The sequence below is a fragment of the Prunus avium genome, chromosome 7, assembly GCF_965620075.1.
Source record: "Prunus avium chromosome 7, drPruAviu1.hap1.1, whole genome shotgun sequence".
In the NCBI taxonomy this organism is placed as follows: domain Eukaryota; kingdom Viridiplantae; phylum Streptophyta; class Magnoliopsida; order Rosales; family Rosaceae; genus Prunus; species Prunus avium.
In genome coordinates, this window is record NC_142290.1 from 23217886 (window position 1) to 23241031 (window position 23146).

General features: G+C 37.0%; 3 protein-coding genes and 1 pseudogene across 4 annotated transcripts; all 4 read left to right on the forward strand.

Annotated features, from left to right (window-relative positions):
* Positions 1–2509: 2509 nt before the first annotated feature.
* On the forward strand, positions 2510–4399 carry LOC110756150 (uncharacterized; annotated as a pseudogene).
* Positions 4400–4718: 319 nt separating this feature from the next.
* LOC110747037 (pyrroline-5-carboxylate reductase) lies at positions 4719–9339 on the forward strand. Of its 2 annotated transcripts, none has more exons than XM_088244155.1 (7): positions 4719–5170; positions 5977–6025; positions 6180–6271; positions 7217–7289; positions 7515–7635; positions 8047–8152; positions 8899–9339. In XM_088244155.1, exons 1-7 carry the CDS (start codon positions 4946–4948, stop codon positions 9082–9084), a joined length of 852 nt encoding a protein of 283 aa, XP_088100281.1. In that variant the 5' UTR covers positions 4719–4945; the 3' UTR covers positions 9085–9339. The 2 variants fall into 2 exon arrangements, with proteins under 2 accessions (XP_088100281.1, XP_088100282.1); XM_088244156.1 differs by lacking the exon at positions 8899–9339 and adding an exon at positions 8753–8880.
* A 672-nt stretch (positions 9340–10011) lies between these two features.
* On the forward strand, positions 10012–14737 carry LOC110747186 (pyrroline-5-carboxylate reductase-like). Its single transcript, XM_088244415.1, has 7 exons — positions 10012–10315; positions 10408–10456; positions 10673–10764; positions 12700–12772; positions 13465–13585; positions 13817–13922; positions 14337–14737. Exons 1-7 carry the CDS (start codon positions 10118–10120, stop codon positions 14526–14528), a joined length of 831 nt encoding a protein of 276 aa, XP_088100541.1. The 5' UTR covers positions 10012–10117; the 3' UTR covers positions 14529–14737.
* A 3574-nt stretch (positions 14738–18311) lies between these two features.
* On the forward strand, positions 18312–20257 carry LOC110745687 (UPF0481 protein At3g47200-like). The gene has a single exon (XM_021945805.2). It carries the CDS (start codon positions 18347–18349, stop codon positions 19847–19849), a length of 1503 nt encoding a protein of 500 aa, XP_021801497.2. The 5' UTR covers positions 18312–18346; the 3' UTR covers positions 19850–20257.
* The last annotated feature ends 2889 nt before the right edge of the window (positions 20258–23146 follow it).

A 23146-nucleotide genomic window follows, 5' to 3' on the forward strand; every position in this document is an offset into this window, starting at 1 on the left:
TACTTGTGCCCTCCCCATAACCGAACCTAGGTATGGTTCGTACTTCGATTCAATTACAAGGAGAACCCATTAAGTTCAAAGAGAATATGAACATCACAAGAATCCTAATAGCATGGTGTTTACATTAGGTATTCAAGAAACCAATTCACATGGATGATTCTTACTTCATCCATTTATTGCTTAGGACAACATGAAGATACACATAATCCCAACAATCTCAAGAAGCATGCTTTCAAAGGTGATCAATCAAAGAAGAACATACATCAAGGATAGATTAATTTGGTGAATTGGAATTCATCAACAATATCTAGAAATTCATACACTCAAGCATCAAAACAATAAGGTAATCATGTTTAGGGCTTCAACCTAAGCCCTAGCTATGGAGTTTAGTTCCTCATAATCATTTCAAACACAAATTCGAAATATAACTAGAAAGAAGTTACAGATTTTGTGAACATGGGAGCTCAAGGTCTTCAATGGTGGAAATCTCTTCCACTCCTTGCTTTGTTGCCCTTATCTTCCTCCTTGAGCTCCCTAGCTCCAAGCTTCATCTCCAGCTCCCAAAAATCTCTGCAAAAAATGTGGAATGATAGAATGCAATGGTTGATGCTCTTTGCACTCCTCTCTCCTCCTTTCCAGCTTTTCCAAAATATCTTTTTAATATAAAACAATTACTTGTTAAAGCCTTAAGCCTTGTCTCCTTGCCATGATGGGCTCTTTTGTTATTGTCTTCACCAAGATGCTCTTTGTTTCAGAAAAGAACTCATCTACTAAGGTAAATTCTTGTTACCAAGTGTTATGGTAACAAGAATAATCAAGATGACACAATGGAGGTAAAAGCTGGCCAATTCCGGATTTCCAGAGCTGTGGTAACATGCTGGATTGGTTGGATAGGCAATACTTGTCCAATGGAGCTCAAATTTGGATATGTTGTAGTTAACATCCATTGGAACAAGTCTCATGAAGATCATGACCTCATCCGAGCACCAGAGCATATTGATCCCAGGCCAAGAATTTGACCTACGAAAATGAACAAAAATAAAGTTTATAACCAATAATGCACTTTTAGCTCATTTTCATCCCAACCAAGGTAAAATCTAACAAAACACAAAAAAGAAGTAAAAAGCTATAAAATGTCAAGAACTAACTCAAAATAGTGGGTGAATAACATGAAAAATCATGTGTAAAAATGAACCGAACACATGCTCTTACATATTTGGGTGGTGCTAGAGGCACCAACTTTGGCCACCACCTTAGGCACCAACTCTCTAATAGAGGTGGAGCCCACCAATACAACGGGTCCCACACACTCAGTGGTGGACCTGTGCAGGCACAAGGAGGTGCACCTGCACCTCCGGTTGCCGGAAAAATCCATTACAGCCTCTGGTGTTGCACCTCTGCTTCAGACCAGATATGCACACAATCTGTTCGACGAAATGCGCAAACCAACTCTGCGCTGCGCTGCTGGTTCTTGCGCGCTGCGCGCGACCTTTTTTTTTTTTTAACGAAGCCTGGCCAAAACGACGTAGTTTTGGACCATGCTGTTTAAAGGACGCTGCTTTTTTTTATTATTATTTAACCTGGCCAAAATGACGTCGTTTTGGACCAGGGTTTTTTTTATAAAAAAAAAAAGAGGAAAAAAGAGGGAAGCTTCTGGGCCATTTCGTGGGCTTTTCTAAGGCTTCTATAATTCCTTCTATAATTGGGTTTTAATTAGGCTACTATAATTCCTTATATAATTGGGTTTTAATTGGGAGTTCTCTTTATTAAATTGGGTTTTGGGAATTCCTTATTTGAATGGGATTGAGAATTCTCTTTATAAAAGACCAATTTCACATCACCCAAATTCATCAAACTCTTATTTTGTTTTAATTGTACAGTTATGGAATGGTACTTTAAGAGAAAGAGTTTAAATCCTCCTTCAAATAATCCGAGTAGTTCAAATCCTCCTTCAAATAATAGGGGTAGCTCTAACCCTCCTTCAAATAATCCGGCTAGTTCCAATCATCCTTCAAATAATCCTTCAAATAATCCGCCTAGTTCACATCATCCCTTGAATAATTCGGGTAGTCCAAAACAATCGGAGGTCACTGAGTTGGATGAAATATTGGTTAATCTTCCTGCAGACCCTGGACTTAGGCCTCCAATGACTTATTATAATCCCAATTTTTGAGAACAAATCCGAAGAGCCTATCTACAAAGGGGTCCTTGTCAGCCTAAAAGCCAAAATGACATGCCTCAAACACTTATGGGGGAGAGTAATCGATGTTTTCTTGTCAAATGGTTTGATTCATTTGTTTGGTTGGAGTACAGTAAAGAAAAGGATGCTGCATTTTGTCTTCATTGTTATCTTTTTAAATGCGACTTTGATAAATAAGGAAAGGCTGGAAGCGATGTCTTCACTGAGAAAGGGTTTAAAAATTGGAGGAAGGGGCCCGAGAATTTTAGGGACCATGTTGGACAAGTTGGAAGTCTTCACAATAAAGCTACACAACATTGTACAGATTTAATGAATCAGAAGCAACACGTTGAAACCATTGTGATCAAGCAGACAGACCAAGCTCGTATTAATTATCGCATTCTATTAACTGCCGCACTTGATTGCACTAGATATTTATTGCAACAAGGTCTTCCTTTTCGTGGCCATGATGAAAGCGAAACAACTAGCAATAAGGGTAATTATGTGGAGCTTTTACAATTTCTTGCCGATCATGATGAGAAAGTTTGTGCCGTTGTGTTTGAGAACGCTCCAAGGAATCTCAAGTTTATTGCTCCTAAAATTCAAAAAGAGCTTGTCAATTCTTGTGCCGCTGAAACCATTGATGCAATTATTAATGATTTGGACGATGCATTCTTTTCTATATTGGTAGATGAATCACGTGATGTTTCAATAAGAGAGCAAATGGCGATGGTGTTGCGTTATGTGAACAAAAAAGGGCAAGTAATTGAAAGGTTTATGGGTGTCCAATATGTCTCTGATACGACTAGTAGCAAATTGAAAGAGGCAATTGAGCAGTTGATTTCTTCAACAAATTTGAGTATGTCCAGGCTACGAGGACAGGGGTATGATGGTGCTAGTAATATGAGAGGTGAGCTCAATGGTCTTAAAACACAGATTTTGAGAGAATATCCTCAAGCATATTATATCCATTGTTTTGCACATCAACTACAACTAACTCTTGTAGCCGTGGCAAAGGGAAATGAAAACATTGCTACTTTCTTCACAACGGCTAGTAGTGTCATTAATATTATTGGAGCATCGTGTAAGCATTGTGATGCACTTAGAGAGCAACAACAAAAAGATATTATGAAAGCTCTTGAAATTGATGATCTTGAAACGGAGCAAGGGTTAAATCAAGAGACTACTCTCAAACGTCCTTGTGATACACATTGGAACTCACATTATGATACTTTACTTAGTATTAATACTATGTTTCATCCCGTGATGAAGGTGCTTGAATGGATTGTTGATGATGTCGACCAAGATAATTTAGGTGAAGCAAATAGGTTGTTAAAAGAAATACAAACTTTTGACTTTGTGTTTCACCTATATTTGATGAGATTTATATTGGGAGTCACAAATGATTTGTCAAAGGCATTACAAAAGAAAGATCAAGATATTGTGAATGCGATGATGTTGGTCCAAAGATGTAAGCAAAAGCTACAATCCGTGAGGGATGATGACTTTGATGATTTGCTTGGCGAAGTATCAAGATTTTGTGGCAACAATGATATTGACGTTCCTAACATGGATGATTTATTTGTACCACAAGGGAGATCACGACGTAAAGCTCAGAAATTCACAAACCGCCATTATTATCGTGTGGACCTATTTCTTACTATCATTGATAAGCAACTAGTGGAATTGAATAATCGTTTTACAGAGGTAAATACTGAATTGCTCCTTTGTATGGCATGTTTGAGTCCGGCTTATAATTTTGCAGCTTTTGACAAACAAAAAATACTTCGTTTTGCTAAATTTTATCCTCAAGAATTTAATGACCGAGACCTCATGAAGCTTGAAGATCAACTTGGGCTTTATATTGTTGATATGCAGAACAGCACATAGTTTTCATCATTGAACGGAATTATTGATCTGGCAGAAAAATTGGTGAATACAGGAAGGAGTAGAATATACAACTATGTGTATTTACTTGTTACATTGGCTTTAATTTTACCTGTTGCAACTGCTTCGGTTGAGAGAGCTTTTTCAGCTATGAATATTGTGAAAACACCATTGCGTAACAAAATGGGGAATCAATGGTTGAGTGATAGCTTGGTTGTTTACATTGAGAAAGATGTTTTTTCTTGTATTAGTAATGCAAATATAATGCGACGTTTTCATGATATGAAACCTTGTCAGCAACAATTGTGGGTTAATTGTAATGTTATTTTTTAAATTAATTATGAATAACATTAGTATTGTTTAAATGATAAGGATGTTTAGGTTTTTTTGTTTTTTTTTTGTTTTTTTTTGTTTTTGGAGCTCTTAGCTTTTAAAAATTGCACCTCCGCTGAAAAATTCCTGAGTCCGCCGCTGCACGCTCTATTAGAGAGTTAGTGCCCAAGGTTGTGCCCAAAGTTGGTGCCCCTAGCATTTTCCTATATATTTTGGCTAAAAAGTCATACCTGCAATTTTTTCCCAAAAAAAAAAGTCAAACAAAATAATAAAATAATTCACAATATAGTATCATTGCCCCTCGCAATTACAACTTACAAGTGCACAACGATGTCTTCTTTTTGGCTTGAGTTTCCAACCTTGTCTCCTTCTGTAGAAAACCTTGCCTTTCATAATCGTGACAGAGACACCCAAGTCTTTCTACTGGGTCTTGGTCTGAATCAAAAAACACCACCACCTCACTGCAACTACAGCAACCTCTTTCTTTTTCCTACTCTGATCAGGTGCTGCTGAGGGAGCATTCAGTTTGGGTACAGAGCGAACCAAATGGCAGGTGAGGAAGTGTCACCACTAGCACAAGTCAACCCAATTGACAAGGAAGCCTTCAAGTTGGGGTTCATTGGGGCTGGTAACTTGGCATCAAGTGTTGCAACCGGATTGGTCAAGCAGGGGATAGTACCAGCTTCAAGAATTTTCACGGCACACCGGAACCCGGAAAGCAGGGTGGATTTTACATCCATGGGAATTAAGGTTTTCCCGAAAAATCATCAGGTGCATATCTCTTTATGGTCATAGTCAAAGTCATTGCATTTATATCTTGGAACATATATATAAAGCCATTTTTCCATTATGGACTGTTGCAAAAATCGAACATTTAATGCAGACAGTTGGCCACGGCAGTGAGGCTGTCAGTTTCTTGTGTTAGTTGTTAATTGGGTCCGTTTCTCGGTTGCTGGCCTTTTTGCTCCCTTCTTGCTGAGTTTGGTTGGGGCTGTCCCATTCTTTGTAGCTGGTTCGTTGTTTTCATTTTCAATATATTCATTGATTTACCCAATAAAAATTGAACCTTTATTTGTTGTTCTTTGCTGAATGTGGCACAAATGAAAAACAAATAGAGTTAGGAGATGGTTTGTAAAGCCAGAGCAATTACAAGGGAACTGCAGAAAAGCAATTACAAAGGGACTGTAAAAAAAACCAAGACAGTAGCTCTAACGGAAAAGGAAGATAGTTTCGTATGACAGTTTTCGCTATACGGATATGTTTTACGGATTATGCGTCCAAATATTTGCAAATGTTTGTATTTTTCATTAAAGTGATATTTCTATATATTTGTTTGCTGGAAAGGAAAAGAAGGAGAATATGTAGTTTCAATGTACTAAATCCAGTCATGTTCGCCTACATTGCTGCAAGAGACAAGAAGTCCCCTATTCTTCAATTGCTGGACAAAACAAATTATTTACTCATATATTAACAAACTTGTATTTAATTAGTTTTTGTACTGCTTCCGTGGTTGTATACTACTCTTATAGTTCCCATTTTTCCTTTCTCGTTTTCTTTTCCATTAATATCATGGACAGGTAGTTGAAGAGTGTGATGTAATCATTTTCGCAGTGAAACCTCAAATACGTACGCCTTCTTTCGCTTGTTTTCGTTTCCCGTCCATATTTGAATATGAAATAATTTGACATGCATTCTTATTAACGCTCTGTTGATCACTGATAATCCTTATTAAGTTTTATCTTTTTTTTATTTATCATAAACTGGATTGTTGGATATGCAGTTAAGGAAGTAATCTTGGATTTACGGCCACTACTTTCACAAAATAAACTTCTTCTGTCACTTGCTGTGGGACATAAATTGCAATCTCTACAGGTTTGTATAGATGACCACTATATGAAATTAACGACTTGTTGCATAAGTGCTTAATAATAGAATCTCAATAATGTTAAAGGGTGACGACAGAACTTCTCAACCAATTCATTACAAAATGATGATTTCTTAGGTTCATGTCCTCTGACTCTAGATTCACTCTTAGCCAATCATTGAGTCTCCATGCTCAAAGCATATTGTGATATTTAGACAATTCCTTTCCGGTTAAAATTCATCTTCCCAGTTGACTCTGTGTAGATGTTATCATCAATCACAATGGGGTCTGTCTACTTTGTCAATTGCTATACAGGTTTAATGGAATATCTTCCAGCAACTTAATATTGGAAAACATATGCATTTTATCTATGATATGAAGGTTAAGAGTTGTTTTTCATTTGATACAGGCTGATTTTCACTTTGATAGCAAACATTATTCATTATTATGGAGTTATGCAGACGCTCAACATTATTCATTAGGTTGTTCATGAATACTCTCTGGAAGATTTCAGTTATCTGTTACACTGCTACAATTTATTCTTTTGAACTGGTACTGTTACAATTCGAAAGTCCTGTTTCCTTGACCAATTCCAAAAATACCTTAGTTATCAAATCTATTATGTTCGTGTTGAAGTGTCATTTTGGTTTATTTTTACTAAGGTAAGGATGAATCAAATATCTAGTGAGTAAAAGCGGTGGTCATCATAGACGGAAAAGTAAGCCAAATTAGATAGAATCATGTTTGCTTACAAATTTTCTTATGTTCTATCCATTACCAGAAAAAACGATACTTCAATGCAAACATTTCTACTCTTTCCTCTGTGTCCTTGAGCTATCTGTTGGTAGCGTTACTGTGATATGCTTGAAAAAGTTTTCAAAGATTGTTAATTTACAGTCAAGTTCCTGAACTTTCATATTTTTAATACTTATTTGTTCAAAGCTTCTATCCAGGAATGGGTCGGTCATGGTCGGTTTGTTAGAGTAATCCCTACTACTGCTTCTGTCATTGGTGAGGCAGCTACTGGTAACAACTAATTCCTTGTTCTCACATTTATTGTGTTATACTGAAAGAAATGCTTTCTACATCTGAATTATTTAACTTCACTGCCGTTTGGCCATGTTTGGGACTGTGATTAACTGGTTTATGTGGTAGGATTGGATTGCACTGGATTACATTTGATTGGAGAGGATAGCTAGTCCAATCCTATGTTTGACAACAACGGAGAACTAATATACTTAAATTAAACAGTTATGCACTTGGGAGAAGCTGCAACAGAAAACGACGGAGAGCTAATAGCAGATCTATTTGGAGCTGTTGGCAAGGTGTGGAAAATGGATGAGAAATTGTCTGATGCTGCTGCTGCTGTCGGGTACGTACATGTCTTTGCTATCATCAAAGATAAACATAATCACTCATGTAAACTGGGTAGCATATTGTTGCTGCCGCTGTATCATTCCTGTTCTAAATCAAAAGATAAAACATAATCACACTTGTAAACTAGGAAGTATCTGGTTACTGCTTATGTATATCATTAGAGTTTGGAAATGCACCTGCTCTTGCACTTACACATCATTCTGTGTGCACATATGTTCATCTGTCAACATATATTTAGAGGTACATTTGACAAGCTCTTCTTTTTATTTCTATGGGCACTTTATGGAGTACTAGACACCATAGATGTGTCCTCTTGCATACGCTTCTCTTTCAATTTTCAAAAAAGAAAAATACATCAATAGCTGTTCACCATAGTTAGTGGCTTTTTGTTTGGATAATTTTGCAGCGGTGCTGGTACGGCATTTGTATATATAGCAATAGAAGCTATGGCTGATGGAGGTGTAGCTGCAGGCTTACCACGAGAAATTGCTTTGAGTCTTGCTGCTCAAGCTGTAAGTGGAAACTGTTATGTATATCTTAAGAATCTAGTGGTACGTTTGTATAACCCCTCACTAGAATGTATGTTCTGTGAATCCAAAGTAGAAGTCTGAGCTTTTTAGCTATCTCATTTAAGGCCTTGAATTGTTTTCAGAAGCATATATCGAGTACCCAGCATAGACAAATCTTGAAGAAAGATAATGGAGTGTCTAGATATAAACAACGTTATAGCTTATAATACACGGATTTTTCACGGTCTATTTAGAAAGTGACTTTTAGCAAAGAATAGCTTCTGTTTCATTCTTCAGCCACTTCCAGCTTCTTTGTCTTGAGTTAATAATGCAGGCATTTGATAGGTTTAGATGCACAAATATCTGAGTGATTAGAACATCATTTTTTAAGAAATGAAGTTGATTGAACTTTGAGATAGTGTTTCGAAACATTTTGGATGATCATAATTTCAACGGAATATAAGATGTTCTTATAGAACAGCATAATGATTCTACTCATGAATTTTAAAATGGACTCAGTATATTGTGGGTGAATGGGTATGCTGGTGCATTTGTGGTCTGAAATTCCTTTCGGTGATTCTTTCCATGGCTCCATTTTATCAGGAATGCTCCTCCAAGTTTCTTCTTGCTCTATAGATCAATAACCTCACGCAGGCTCATGATATGCCATGCATGGTCCTCATGTTATGAACAATTCTAGGCCTCTGATTTATTTCTTTTCCCTTCTGTCTTCTCTTGTTCTGCTGAAGTTCTACGGAGCAGCTGCCATGGTAATGAAAACAGGAAAACATCCAGGTCAGCTGAAAGACCAAGTTGCTTCACCAGGAGGAACCACCATTGCTGGGATTCATGAGCTTGAGAAGGGTGCTTTTCGCGCAAGCATGATGAATGCGGTTGTTGCTACTACCAAGCGTAGCCATGAGATGGGCCAATGACTTGGCTTTCCATGCGTAAATTACCCTTAGTAGGGTTGGTTATGCTTATTACAACGACATCAGAAAGTTACTCCGAATGCAGGAGACCGGCCATTCCAGCCAATTTGTACCATGTTGCTCATGGTATGATTCTTCCGCATTGTGTTGAAGTGGATTCTACTTCCAGTGTATGAATGTACATTTGACTGCTATGTAAAATAAACGGTTTCTACTTTGGTAAAGTTGATTCTCTCAGCGTAAACTTTACTAAAACAACTCTCGATCTTCTGCTCTGATACCGTGTTAAAATTAGTGTTAAAATTAGACTATTGATCTCAAAACTTTGAAAATGAATTAAAATGCGTAAATTTTATATTGTGAGTCAAAGGCTTCGATACTTAATTTGGGACATTTATGTTCCCAACACGTACTTGTGTGTGTGTGGGGCTGGCTGGAACAAATTATGTTAGGCAGGCAATCTTGTTTGTGGCTGGAACAGATTATGTTAGGTATATCTTGGAGTACATGTGGCCAAATTGGGGTATAGGATATTTTTAGGCTTGAAAGTTTGTTGGTTCCATATTTTAAACCGTTCAGATGTGCATCAATAATTTTTGTACATTATTTTAATGTTAACCAATGAAAAAGTGGTTATGTTAATCATTAACTGGAACCTTAATAAAATTAATAATAAATTTAATTGTGGCAATTGAGTCTTTGAGTTTAGTCCTTACAAATGTTATTTTGATAAAAACATTAAGGGGCTAGTCTTTATAAAATTTAAAAAGTTAATGCACCTAATTGTCATTGAGCTCAAATTCAGAGGGATGCAAAGCTTGTCTTAGTCTGACACGTGTCATTCAATCCAACCCGACCCATCAATTCCTTCGTTCGGGTCAGATGACCCGAATTTTATTCAAACAAACCAGTCATGATAAAAGCGGCACTGCCGCGCTGCTGACTGAGACTACTCCTCCCTCGCTTCTGTTTCTGCGGCACTTTAAGAAAACAAAAACAAACTGAATCTGACTCTGATACGACGTCGCATTTAGCCATGGAGGCGTTACCCATCCCCACGGACACGTTCAAGCTAGGGTTCATCGGAGCAGGTAAAATGGCGGAGAGCATCGCCAGAGGGATCGTCCGATCGGGCGTTCTGCCTCCAAATCGCATCTCTACGTTCCACGCTAACCCCATTCGACGCCAAGCCTTCGAGTCCTTCGGCGTCGAGCTCCTCCACAAAAACGGCGACGTTTGGCCCTCTCTCCCTTCTTTTCTCTGTGTATCTGTCTGTATCTTTTGTGGTGAATAATTTGAGTTGCATTTCTTCTATGGTGATTACAGGTGGTGGAAGAGAGTGATATCGTTATTTTCTCTGTCAAACCTCAAGTTGGTATTTACACTTTTCCATTATCTCTCAATTTCTCAAAGATATTGTATTTATATATTATATATATAATATAATTTTTTTATATTTTTTATCATTTGCTCTTGCTTCTTGTATGATTGAAATGTATCTTGATTTTAGAGATATGGGAATGAATTTTAGGTGGTGATTTTGTGGATGTTTACCAGATAATGATGTTGTTGTGCCTTTACATTTGTGCAGTTAAAGATGTAGTTTTGCAGTTGAGGCCACTACTTTCCAAAAAGAAGCTGCTAGTTTCAATTGCTGCTGGAGTCAAATTGAAAGATCTGCAGGTCTCTCAGTTACAACTCTTCTTGCTTTTTATCTAAATTGAGTATTTGTTTTTTTGGTCAACTATCTAAATTGACTTTAGTCTATATGGATTGGCCAAAACACTCTGTATTTTATTCATGAACCTCTAACTTCCAGTTTATCATTTTGAGTAAGTTCTTTTCAGTTTCTACGAAAAGGTTATGTTCTGAACATATTACATGCGTTAATTGATTTAAGTATTGTACACAGTGGAGCGAAAAGTTTATATTGGTGTGTGCTAAGCTATATATATATATATAAACAAACTCTACACTTAAGTACTGCATAGATGTTTTCTTTTTTTTAAGGAAACTGTATGGAAATACTATTAATAAGAAAGAAAGGATTCACGTAGCCATGGGACACAAACAGAAAAAGACAACAGGAAATAATATGCAATGCAAATGTACGTAAAAGTTGGAGTGAACAGGTTATATATGTTTTCAAAGAAGAAAATTATGTGTATAAATTTTTTTTTTTACACATTAGCTCACCCACATTTACATGCCTCTCCCTTTCCCTTTCCACAAAATTAGTTCCACTCCTTTACCATTCCACACTGAGCAACTCTTTTTCATCTTTCATTTCCCTTTTGCCTTTCTCTAAAGAATGACAGAGAGTAGACAGAGAGTAGGGAATTAACTTTTATGAAGGTAAAAGGGAGGATAGAGGGCTGGGCTTAACTAACGTCAGTCTAATATACATGTGTAAATTCTTTTTTCAAATTCGAGCCAATTTTCAGCTCTGCTTGTGTAAAAGTCAATTATAAAAGAGTGCATTTCTTTCCAGCTTCAAGCATCACCCTTTTCTTTGTCTAATGCAATAGATGAATAAATCTGTTGTTCGGTACCACATTTGTTTTCCTTGCAGTGTCTGATGAATAAGCACATGTTACTGTTAACCAAGTTTTGTAAGAAAGTAGAATTATATTTACTATTTAGGGGAAATTTGAAGTCCTCAATGTTTGGTTCACTATATAGAGGATGAAAGGAGTAATAAGTTAATAACAGAACAAACAATTTGATGAACTGAATGAGCAATATAGCATGTTATCACCTGAGCATTCATTCTTGAATTTCAGAGTCTGGTCACTTGTAGTGCTTCCCTTGTTTCTCCTATCTATAAGGAAATATGACAGTTAGTAACTTTGGAAAGGTCCTTTGGTGTAAATGAAGAACAATGGGTGTTGCAAATCAATATCTGTAGTCAACAGTCTAATTATGATTATCCCCATTTATGAATGTGCCAGCCACCAGAAAGAATATGATGCTGTTCATGACAATAATAGTGCTGATACTGAAGTTTGAGAGATGTTGACAATGCAGTTTTCTCCTTGCACAAAGTCAATTATTTCCCCACAGTTACAACATTTAGCCATTGGTAAATTTAGCCAGTTCTCACCCTTCAAAATTGTGACAACGCAGTAACAAAAATTTAAGTTTCTTAACCATTTTATTTTCGAAAAGTAATCTTGGGCAGCTTCAGTAATTTGGGGTTACTAGTTTTATGATTGCCGGAACACAGTATACTTTGTATTGACCAGCATCTCTTAATAATAACTATAGTTACTGGACTGCATGCTCTTAATACCAGGGAAGCCTAATCCTGGAAATGACTTTTTAGCATCAAATTTTAATTTTATTATTCTATACGTTAATCATAAGATTAAGTGTGACAGCTTCTATGGTTTGTGCGCACTATCTCTTCCTGTTTGTTGATCCCCATGCTCTAAGTCCTTTGATTCCTACCACTGTACAAGTATATTCTTTTTCTTTTTTTGGTCTTTCATGCATGTAGTTCTATTTTAAACTTAAATGTATAACTTTTGAGTTCTTAATGTTATTGAAAATAAAAGGTTGAGACACATTCAGTTTTTTTTGTTTAATCTATTAACGGAATCGGTCTATCTACCTTAGGAGTGGGCTGGTAACAGCCGATTTATTAGGGTAATGCCAAACACTCCATCTGCTGTTGGTGAGGCAGCATCAGGTACTTCTGTTATCCTTTCAATGGTTTATTCCTTGACTTCGAATAAAAACGAATAATGTCGGGTATACTATTATTTTTAACGTATCTGCAAACTGGCTTGGCACTGTTTTTTGCATTGCGAACCAAATTGTTATTTGCTTAAGTGAATATTTTCGGTACAAACTTTCAATGAGGTGCTCCATGCAAATTTTCAGTTTAAAAAGTAAATTAATAGGTTTGGAGGATTTTTAAAACTAATATTCTTTTATAAAGCCATTTTTAAAGCAATATTTACTAAACTTCATGTTATACTTCTGCAGCCTATAGAAATAATAACTAGCAGCATTTGGCGTATTACACAAAAGTACTGTTTCTTTTTTTTTCCATAATAGTTTGCATAAAAGTTGGGAATATAACAGCTGGCCACCCTAGATCATGCTAGTATGACATGTTACAGTGGTGACAAGACTTGCGAAATGCTGTTTGTGGTAGTGCATTGGATTGATTGACATGTTGCTAGTATGGAATAAAAGGAAAATTGACACTTTTTATTGCTTACAGGTAGTCTTACGTACCTTTTAACTCTTGAAGTTTTCCGCTCGCTCATATTTGCATTTTTCTTTGTTTACTTTTCATATTGCTTTTAATTTGGTACACCAAATTTGTATGAGTAGAATGAAAATGGTCATGCCTCTAATCCTCTGGTCACACAGTTATGAGCTTGGGAGTAGGTGCAACAGAACAAGATGGAGACCTAATAGCTAAATTATTTGGATCAGTAGGAAAGACGTGGAAAGCTGATGAAAAATTGTTTGATGCAGTTACTGGCGTTAGGTATGTGACTTTGTGTTGCAATAAAAAATGATGCTGTTCATTCTCCACTGCAGAATATCTTTTACTTATCTCTTGTTGCAATCAGAGATCTTCCTTTCAAATATACTCTTAGTGTATCTTCCAAAGAGGTTCCTACGTTTGTTAATCATGCATTTTCATCCCAATAATTTTAATAATTTTAGATATGAAGTCATAGATTCGGTTTTATTGATACCTTTTATAAACATACAGTGGCAGTGGTCCTGCATATATATATTTGGCGATAGAGGCTTTGGCAGATGGAGGAGTTGCTGCAGGTCTACCTCGAGAACTTGCACTGGGTCTAGCATCTCAAACTGTAAGTCTGCTTATATTGCATGGTGTTTTAGTACTCAACCAGTCATGTGACATCATCACACCATCGTGTATTTGTGTCTATTTGTCACAAATTGTAACAATGTAGGTTTAGATCTCCTTAAAAGAGACATTGCATAAAATATATGAAAGTAGATAATCCCTTTACTTTTAAAATTTAAACCTTCACCAACAAGAAAAAGTATTTAAAGAACTGAAATAGTTTCTAACTCTCAACTGCCTTCGGATTGATTTTGGTGGCTTGAACATCCGAAACACATTTTAAAAAATCCCTTTCTTTTCAACGTCAAGAGTTCATATTGTATTTGCTGGCTGTTCATAATGTATCGTCACTTTGGTTTATTTTTTCTTCAATTCCATATTGTGAGGATAGCCAATTCTTTGCTTCCCTTTGCAGGTATTAGGAGCAGCATCTATGGTTACTAGTACTGGGAAGCATCCAGGTCAGCTAAAGGATGATGTAGCATCACCTGCTGGAACTACTATTGCTGGCATTCATGAGCTGGAGAAGGGCGGGTTTCGTGGAATATTGATGAATGCAGTCCTCGCTGCTGCCAAACGCAGCCGAGAATTTTCGCAGAGCCAGTGACAGTGATATTCTTATATCAGATGAGCTTTTGGCCCTTCCTTTTCATAGCGCAGGGGATAGAAATCATTTCCAGAGAATATTATAGATTCTTATATATTGTCCCTTGCTTGCTACAATATGTTTAATTAGAGTTTGATTGAAATACTGTTTTCAAGATTGGACTACAGGTAGAATAAGCTTAGCTAGCAATAATAATAAAAATTTCTTGATTTTATGTTCGTTAACAAAACATTGGTGCAATTCCAAGCCCAATGCTGTCAACGGAGGCTCCTCATGAAATGCTTTTAACGGTAAAGAACACAAATCAGAAGATATGTGTTTGTGCAAATAACCTCATGGGAGAATATTCACTTCTAGGTCATTGGGCCTGTAATCTTCTCTCTCTCTTCCTCGATTCCTGTAAAAAAGACCAGAGTAAATAGAACACACTCGGGGGGTGTTCGCCAAAGGCACTCCGATGCCTAAGTTAGTTCAATTGATTCTAGGTGAAACAATAGCTTAAAAAGGGTACGGAGATTTCTCTAGGGTGAGAATCGGGTGGCTGGAGTCGTGTGGTGATCGGGAGAAAATATGGAGAGAGGAGAGCAATGTGGGCGGCGGCAATAGAGTTGCTGCCGGCTAGGAGAGAGAGGGAAGAGAGATCTTGGGTATTTTTTGCAAGGTTTTGGACAACCTAGGCCAAAAAGAAATCGCAAGCTCATTCATACTGGGAACCCAACTCCAAGAGAAGTCCAAAGCCTACTCCAATTGGAAACCCAATCTGCAAAAGGAGTTCAACTCATAGAAGAAAACCCTCACACAGTTGGAGAGCACGAAAAATAATTTCATCTCCTACATGTCACACAAGAGCCATGCAGAAGTTCGGGGGGGGGGGGGGGGGGGGGGGGGCATTTGTGGGAGCAAATATTCTCGTCTCCAATTATGGCACGCCATGTGGAAAAGAAGAATATATCTTAAATTAATTAATTGAACCAATTTATTTGGCCAATTAATTAATAGGGGTAATATCTTAATTATATGATATAATCTTTATTTAATAAGGTAATGCCATTAATTTAGATATTATCCTAATAATGAGATATAATCATCATCAAATTAGGAGATTTGGATACCAATCAAATCCCTAATGGACTCAATCTCTATAATTTGGGGAAAGAATAAACTCCTTCCTAATAAGAGTTTTATTTTCTACGAAACCCTAGCCTCCGAGACTCCTATAAATAGATGGCCTCATTCATCATTCTAGGTAACTTCAAAACCTAGCTCCAAAACCCTGTAAAAATACCCGAGATCTCTCTCCCCTCTCTCTCCTAGCCTGCGGCAACTCCATTGCCGACGCCCACATCGCTCGCCTCTCTCCATATTTTCTCCACACGGCTCTGGCCACCCGGTTCTCACCCTAGAGAAATCTCCGTACCCTTTTTTAGCTATTGTTTCACCTAGATTCAATCGAACTAACTTATCTAAGTTTGACTAAGAAATAGGGAGCGTGATTGTGGATGCTCTAAGGGGCTAAAACATATACTACTTTAATTTCTGATTCAAAAATAGATAATTTTGTATCTAACTGTTCAAAGCCAGGCACGGATCTATGAATAGAAAATGTTGTGAGAGTCACATATTTATGTGGAACTTGAAAATTAAAATTTTCTTGGGGCCAAATTGTGAATTTGATGTCATTGAATGAGACTAGATGTTAGATTGCATTTTTGGTCTGGAGGTGTCAGGGAATCCTGGAGCTGAGACATCCTTCGCGGCTGAATACAAGAGTGGAGCGGCCGGGTCCAAGTTAGAAGGTCCCAAATATTGAATTTTGGGAATAGAGTGTGATGCATGTGTGATAATATGAATTTTATTTATTTATTTTGGTTGAAATATGATAATATAGAATTGGTGATCGAAAAAGAAGGGTAAAAAATATATATATATAAAAAACAAAAACAAAAACTTAAAACATAAAACAAATTGACTCTCAAACTAGCCCTTAACGTATGAATCCTCCATATGTATCACATTTATTCTTGTTATAGGAAGATATTACTTTGTTACCTCACATGAAACAAAGTCATCGTATATGCCAAACGTGAAATGAAGGTAAATTGAAATCCAAAGTTTTGCAAAATATATATACCAAGCTTAGAAAGGGTCCAAAGATAATACCAAGCTTCCTTGCCGACAAAGTGCTTATTTACTGTTACGTACGTTCCTCCTCTGAATACCTATATTCTTAATGCCCAAGTTATTCTTCTATATTTTTGCTGATCGGTCGAGTCATATTATATAGAGAGAACTATCTTGCCTACATGAACTATGAAAATAAAGAGCCCAAAAGGAAGACAAATTAAAAAGCGTCATAAATTTATATATATATATTAGAAAAGTTGGGGGCCAAGGCTTCTCCTCCTGCCTTAAGGGGGTCTCTGCCATCGGGTATACATTGAAATATATTTCTCACGTGTATCATATTTATTCTTGTCACTTATAGGAAGATCTTACTTTGTTACCTCAAATCAAAAGTCATCCTATATTCCAAACTTGAAATGAAGTTAAAGTGAAATCCAAAGGTTTTGCAAACTTTATATATACCAAGCTTAAAGGCTCCAAGTATAATACGAAGCTTCCTTGCCAATAAAGTGATAAATGTTATGTTCTTCCTCTGAGTACCAATAATATTCCTAACGCTTAAGTTATTTTTGCTGATCGGTCGAGTCATATTATATAGAGAGAACTACCTTACTTTTAAGATAGGAACTTTGAAGATACAAAGCGCAAAAGGAAGACAAATTAGGAAGCGAAATTTGCTTCCAATCACCAGAGCATTAAAAGCCAGACGCAGATTTATGGATAGGAGATGTTGTGCGAATATCACATATTTATGTGGAACTTAAAAGATAAAGTTTTGTTCGGACCAAATTGTGAAATTGATGTCACAGAATGGACGTGAATGTAAGTATATAGTGAATTTTTGGTGAATTTTCGGTATGGAGGTGTTGAGCATGGTCAAAGGGTCACGGGGCTCGAACTGTGTCCGTAGTTGAATGCAAAGAGTTGAGTGGCCGGGTCCAAGTCAGAAGGTCCCGTATATCAAATTTTGGGACTAGAGTGCGATGCATATGTGATGCTATAGAATTTGTGAATGAGCAAGGAGGGCAAAAAATTAAACTTTTAAAAGTTGTTTTTAAAAATCGCCTTTATTTTGAAAACTGTTCTCAAACGTGTTTTCAATTTTCAGTTTTCAAAAAAAGTGAAAAATTAAAACAAATTGGTTATCGAAAGTGCCCTTAAATTATGAGTCCTCATATATTAACATGTAGGGAGATTCTCCAATAAATGTTTTATGTTAAGTATTGGTTACATACTTTTAATCTTGGATGTTGGATTGCATTCATTAAATGTGTTGGTAGTCTCTTAAATGCAATCCAACGGCCGAGATCAGAAGTATGTAACCAATCTTGAACTTAAATACTTATTGGAGAATGAAGAATATTAGAAAAAGTGGGGGCTAAGGCTTGTCCTGCCTTAAGATTATGACTCTTCCATGGGGTCTACACAGAAATATACTTCTCACATGTATGTATGACATTTATTCTTCTATGAAATCTAAAGTAAAAGTGAAATCGAAAGTTTTGCAATATATATATATATACCAAGTTAAAGTTAAAAAGGGTCCAAATATAATACCAAGCTTCATTGGAGATAAAGTGTGTTATTCTTCTATGCTTTTGCTGATCGATCGAATCATATTATATAAAGACATAATTGCCTTGCTTATTAAACAAACTAAGAAGAAATTTGCTTCCAATTAGCAGAGCATTAAAATGGCTGATTTCACTTCAGCTAATAAACTGAGCATTAAAATGCTTGATTCTGTGGAGCAGGGAGTTGATAAACTGAGGGACGCAGAAAGTAGACTTCCAACTCCCTATGGCAATGACAATTCAGCTACAAGCAGCTCAAAATCAAAGATCCAAAGTGTTCCTAGAATTCTCCGAAGTCACAGTAATTTGGTGAAATGCTTTGAGCCAAGGGTACTAGCAATGGGTCCGATCCATCATGGTAAGTGCAAGGAAGCAGAGGAACTCAAATACACTTTGGCAGCAGACTTTATCAAGGATTGCGGCTGCACATATAATCATTTGTACGAGACGATTCAAGAAAACATCCTTGAAATAAAGGACTGCTACGACAGTGAAACAAAAAAGTGCTACGATGATGATGAGGCACTCGCCTGGATGTTGTTCATAGATGGATGTTCAACCTTGCAATTCATACACAAATATGATTGCTTGGAAGAGTTTGGGATGAACGCAACCCAAGTGGCCTTTGCACGGCTGGACTTGTTCTTGCTAGAGAACCAACTCCCTTATCAAGTCCTCAAGTTGTTGATGTGGTCAAGCAGAAAAGAAGATGAGCTGCACAGAAATATGGAGCATTTTGCTCAAACGCAGATTGCTGCAGCAGAAAAGCCAGTGAGGCCGTTGCGAAGCACAGAGTTTGAGTCATTGTTAGATTTCGTTGACAAAAAAGAGAAGGAAATCAAGAAGCATATCGCTGACAAAAAAGAGAAGGAAATGGCGAAGCATTTTGTTGACAAAAAAGAGAAGGAAATCACGAAGCATTTTGTTGACAAAAAAGAGAAGGAAATCAAGATTATGCTACGAGGACGTCGTTGGGAGCTGAAATGCACTCATCTTCTTGATTTTCTTCGGAACGAAATGCTAGGTCCGTCAGGAGAGCTTAGCTATCATGGTGGCAAAGAAGACTGTTCACCATCGTTTCGCAATGCGCAGGAGCTTAAGGCAGCCGGGGTCCATTTTAGGCGTAGCAAAACTAGCTCCTTGAAGGACGTATCTTTTGCTTCTCAAGGGTTTGCAGGCTTTCTTAGTCTTCCTCCCATAAACGAAGACGCAATGTCTTTGTTCTTGAATTTGATAGCCTACGAAATGTGTCCTGATTTCCGAAATGATTTTGCGGTCACCTCTTACTTCGGCTTCCTCAGTTCACTCATTGCTCATCCCAAAGATGCTAAGCAGCTAAGGTCAGCCCGCATACTTTGCAACTTGCGTGGGAGCGACGAAGCCCTCGCTGACCTCTTTCACGAGATAGGCCCAGATTTGGTGCTTGCCCATCCTATGTACAAGTCTATTAATGCCAAATTAGAGCAACACTACAAAACCAAGTGGAAGGCATGGTTCGCTCAATTCTTCGAAGATCATTTCAGTAGCCCCTGGGCCATGCTTGCTTTCATTGGAGCTCTAATAGCACTCATCTTAAGCGGCATCCAAACTTGGTACGCAGTCCTCAGTTTTTATCAGAAATAGGATTCTCTATTTACAATTTCAATGCTAATACTGTGTTTATGGCTTAAACAAGGTCATTTGTAGGTTTTGGATTTGTGCTAGTAAAACAATTGAATCGAAGCCTAAAAATGACCTTAGTTTCGGACATAAATCGGAAAATGCATAAATTATAAGCAGAGCACCACAACTCCAACCCTCTCCCCACTATAAAAGATGAGCTTTAGGTACTGAAAATGCATATGGCTTACACTCATTTCTGTTTTCTGGTTTGTTGAAGTATCCAATAAATGCCAGGGTCCACAAATCCCAACTTTTCAGTTCTCACTTATATATTTTACTGTATGCAAGTGTGACTAAATAAATTAATCAAGTTCAACATGTACTGTATGTTTTTTCCTCGGGTTAACGCAGTTTAAGTTTTTTTTTTCATGTATGAATTTCTTTAATGGACAAGGGTATTTGTAGGCTCTTCTTTAATAAACAATGTAATTCTGTATGGTTTCATTTTATGGGTTGCTGCACATTTTGGGAAAATATTAATTTCATGAAAAGAAATAGTTACTAATTAGACCAACTTAAATCTAGCTTAGCTCGACTTGAATCGAATTCGCAGTGACAATTACCAGTTAGTCCAAGAAATCCAGAAAGTTTAAGATGATCGATTGTATGTCAGACAAAGACAATACTTGTGAAATGCAAGAGGATAGCATTGGATTTATTGACATGTTATAGTGTGGAATAAACGAAAAATTGACACTTTTTGTTTCTTACGGGTACTTGTATTAGCTCATGAAGTTTTCCTCTGGCTCATATTGGCATTTTGCTTTGTTTATTTTTTATATTACGCTCCAAATTTGTATCAGTAGAATTAAGGTCATGCCTCTAATTTTTATAAACTCAAAATCAGATTTTAAGTCCAAAACCACAAAAAACTATTTGGTAGGCCCATTTTTAAAAACTCAAACCCAAGAAAAATTCAAAACCACCCCATTATTACAAACTAAAAAAATGAGGTTTTATAGTTTTTTTTTTCTCTCTCCCTTCTCTCTCCACACTTTCTCTCTCCTCCCTCTCCCGTCTCTTTCTCTCTCCTCCCTCCCTCTCTCTCATTTTCTTTTGTTAATTTCAATTTGGGAATCTAGGGTTTCTGATTTTCTGATTTTAATTTCAAATTTTTTTCAGATCTTAAAAATATTTTGGAGTTCAAATATAAAATTTATGTACTCAAAATACAGTAAAATAAAGGGTTAATTACAATTTAGTACCATGTACTTACACTCTTAAGGCATGTTAGTCCCCGTCTTTTCAATTTTAACAATCGCATACCCCAAGTTTGTAAATTTTTTACAATCTGATTCCACCGTTAGGTTTCCGTCAGATTCCACCGTTAGTTGCCTACGTGGCACTATGAGTCCCACTTTTTTTTAAAATTTAAATTTTAAATTGATTAAAATATGAATAAAATATTAAAAACCATAAAACCAAAAAAAATTAAAACAAAATTTCTCTCTTTCTCTCTCTCTCTCTCTCTCTCTCTTGATCAAGCTCCAACACCCCAACCTGCAGCCATATCCCACGAACCCAGAAACCCAGACTCCTCCCCCCTTTCTTCTCCATTCCTATCCCGACCAGCCTCCACCCCACCATCATACCAACCACGAAGACCTTCCCCATCTCTCTTTCAACTAATCTGCAGAACCCATCACAAGCGCTCCCCCCCCCACCCCCCAAAAGACGATTTCTTGCGATTTTTTCTCCCCCATCACAAACCCAGACCCATCCCTCCTCCCTCCTCCTCCACCCCCCCCAACCTCCGAATTTCTTCTCCGCAACCCTCAATCTCCACCTAGCCCCACGAACCCAACCACCAACCGCATCTCTCTCTCTCTCTCTCTGACTCTCTCTCTCCGATTCTCTCTCACAGTCACCTCCCAGATCTAGGCACCATCTCACTCATCGGATCTCGCCGAAGTTGTTTTGAGTTATTGGGTCGGGTATGGGTGCACTAGGGACCTGGGATCTGGAGTTTGAGTTCGCAAGGGAGGATGAAGAGTTTGACCTCTCTCTCTGAAATTTTTTGCGTTCAAATTAAACTGCTGATGATCTTTCTAGGCTAAACACGTTTAGGAGTTGTTAGGAAATGGGTTCGCAGTTAGTTTTGATGCATGCTTCCTAACAACTAATAATAATCTATGTCGCAAGTTTCTGGTTCCCTTCCCCAAATTCTTTGATTTCTGGGTTTAGTTTTTGCTTCCCCATTGCTTGAAAATAGGGGAAATAAGAAGAGTCTCTGGAAAATTAGGTCTTGATAAAAAGGTTGCTTCTGACAGAGAAGAAGAAGAGGGTTCAGATATGAGGAGAATGATAAAAAGGTTGAAGAGGGTTCAAATCTGAGGAGAATGATAAAAGGGTTGCAACTGACAGAGAAGAAGAAGATGGTTCAGATAGGAGGAGAAAATGGGTGGTGTGGTGTTGGTGATGAAGACGAACACTTGTTTCTTTCTTTTTCCATTGGACAATGAAAAAAATGGGTGGTGTGGGTTTTTTGCCCAATTTTTTAATTGATTTTTAAAAATTATATGAATATTTTATTACACCTAAATAAAAAAAATTAGATTTTTTGAGAGATAAATTTTTTGATTTTTAATATTTTATTCATATTTTAATCAATTTTAAATTTAAAAAATTTAAAAAATGTGGGACCCACAATGCCACGTAGGCAATTAACAGAGAAATCTAACAGAAACCCTAACGGCGGAATCACATTGCAAAAAATTTACAAACTAAGGATATGCGATTGTAAAAATTGAAAAGACAGGGACTAACATGCCTTAACATGCCCAAGAAAAATTCAAAACCACCCCATTATTACAAACTAAAAAAATGAGGTTTTATAGTTTTTTTTTTCTCTCTCCCTTCTCTCTCCACACTTTCTCTCTCCTCCCTCTCCCGTCTCTTTCTCTCTCCTCCCTCCCTCTCTCTCATTTTCTTTTGTTAATTTCAATTTGGGAAGGGTTTCTGATTTTCTGATTTTAATTTCAAATTTTTTTCAGATCTTAAAAATATTTTGGAGTTCAAATATAAAATTTATGTACTCAAAATACAGTAAAATAAATAAGGAATCCAAATATATAAGCGGCATCCAGACTTGGTACTCAGTCCGCAATTTTGATAAGGAATAGGATTGATTCACATTTTCAATGCTAATACTATGTTTATGTCTATAACAACGTTTTAGGTTTAGGACAACTTTTCAGTTCTCACTAATTTGTTTTACTATACACAAGTGTGACTAAATAAATCAAGTTGAGCTTGTAC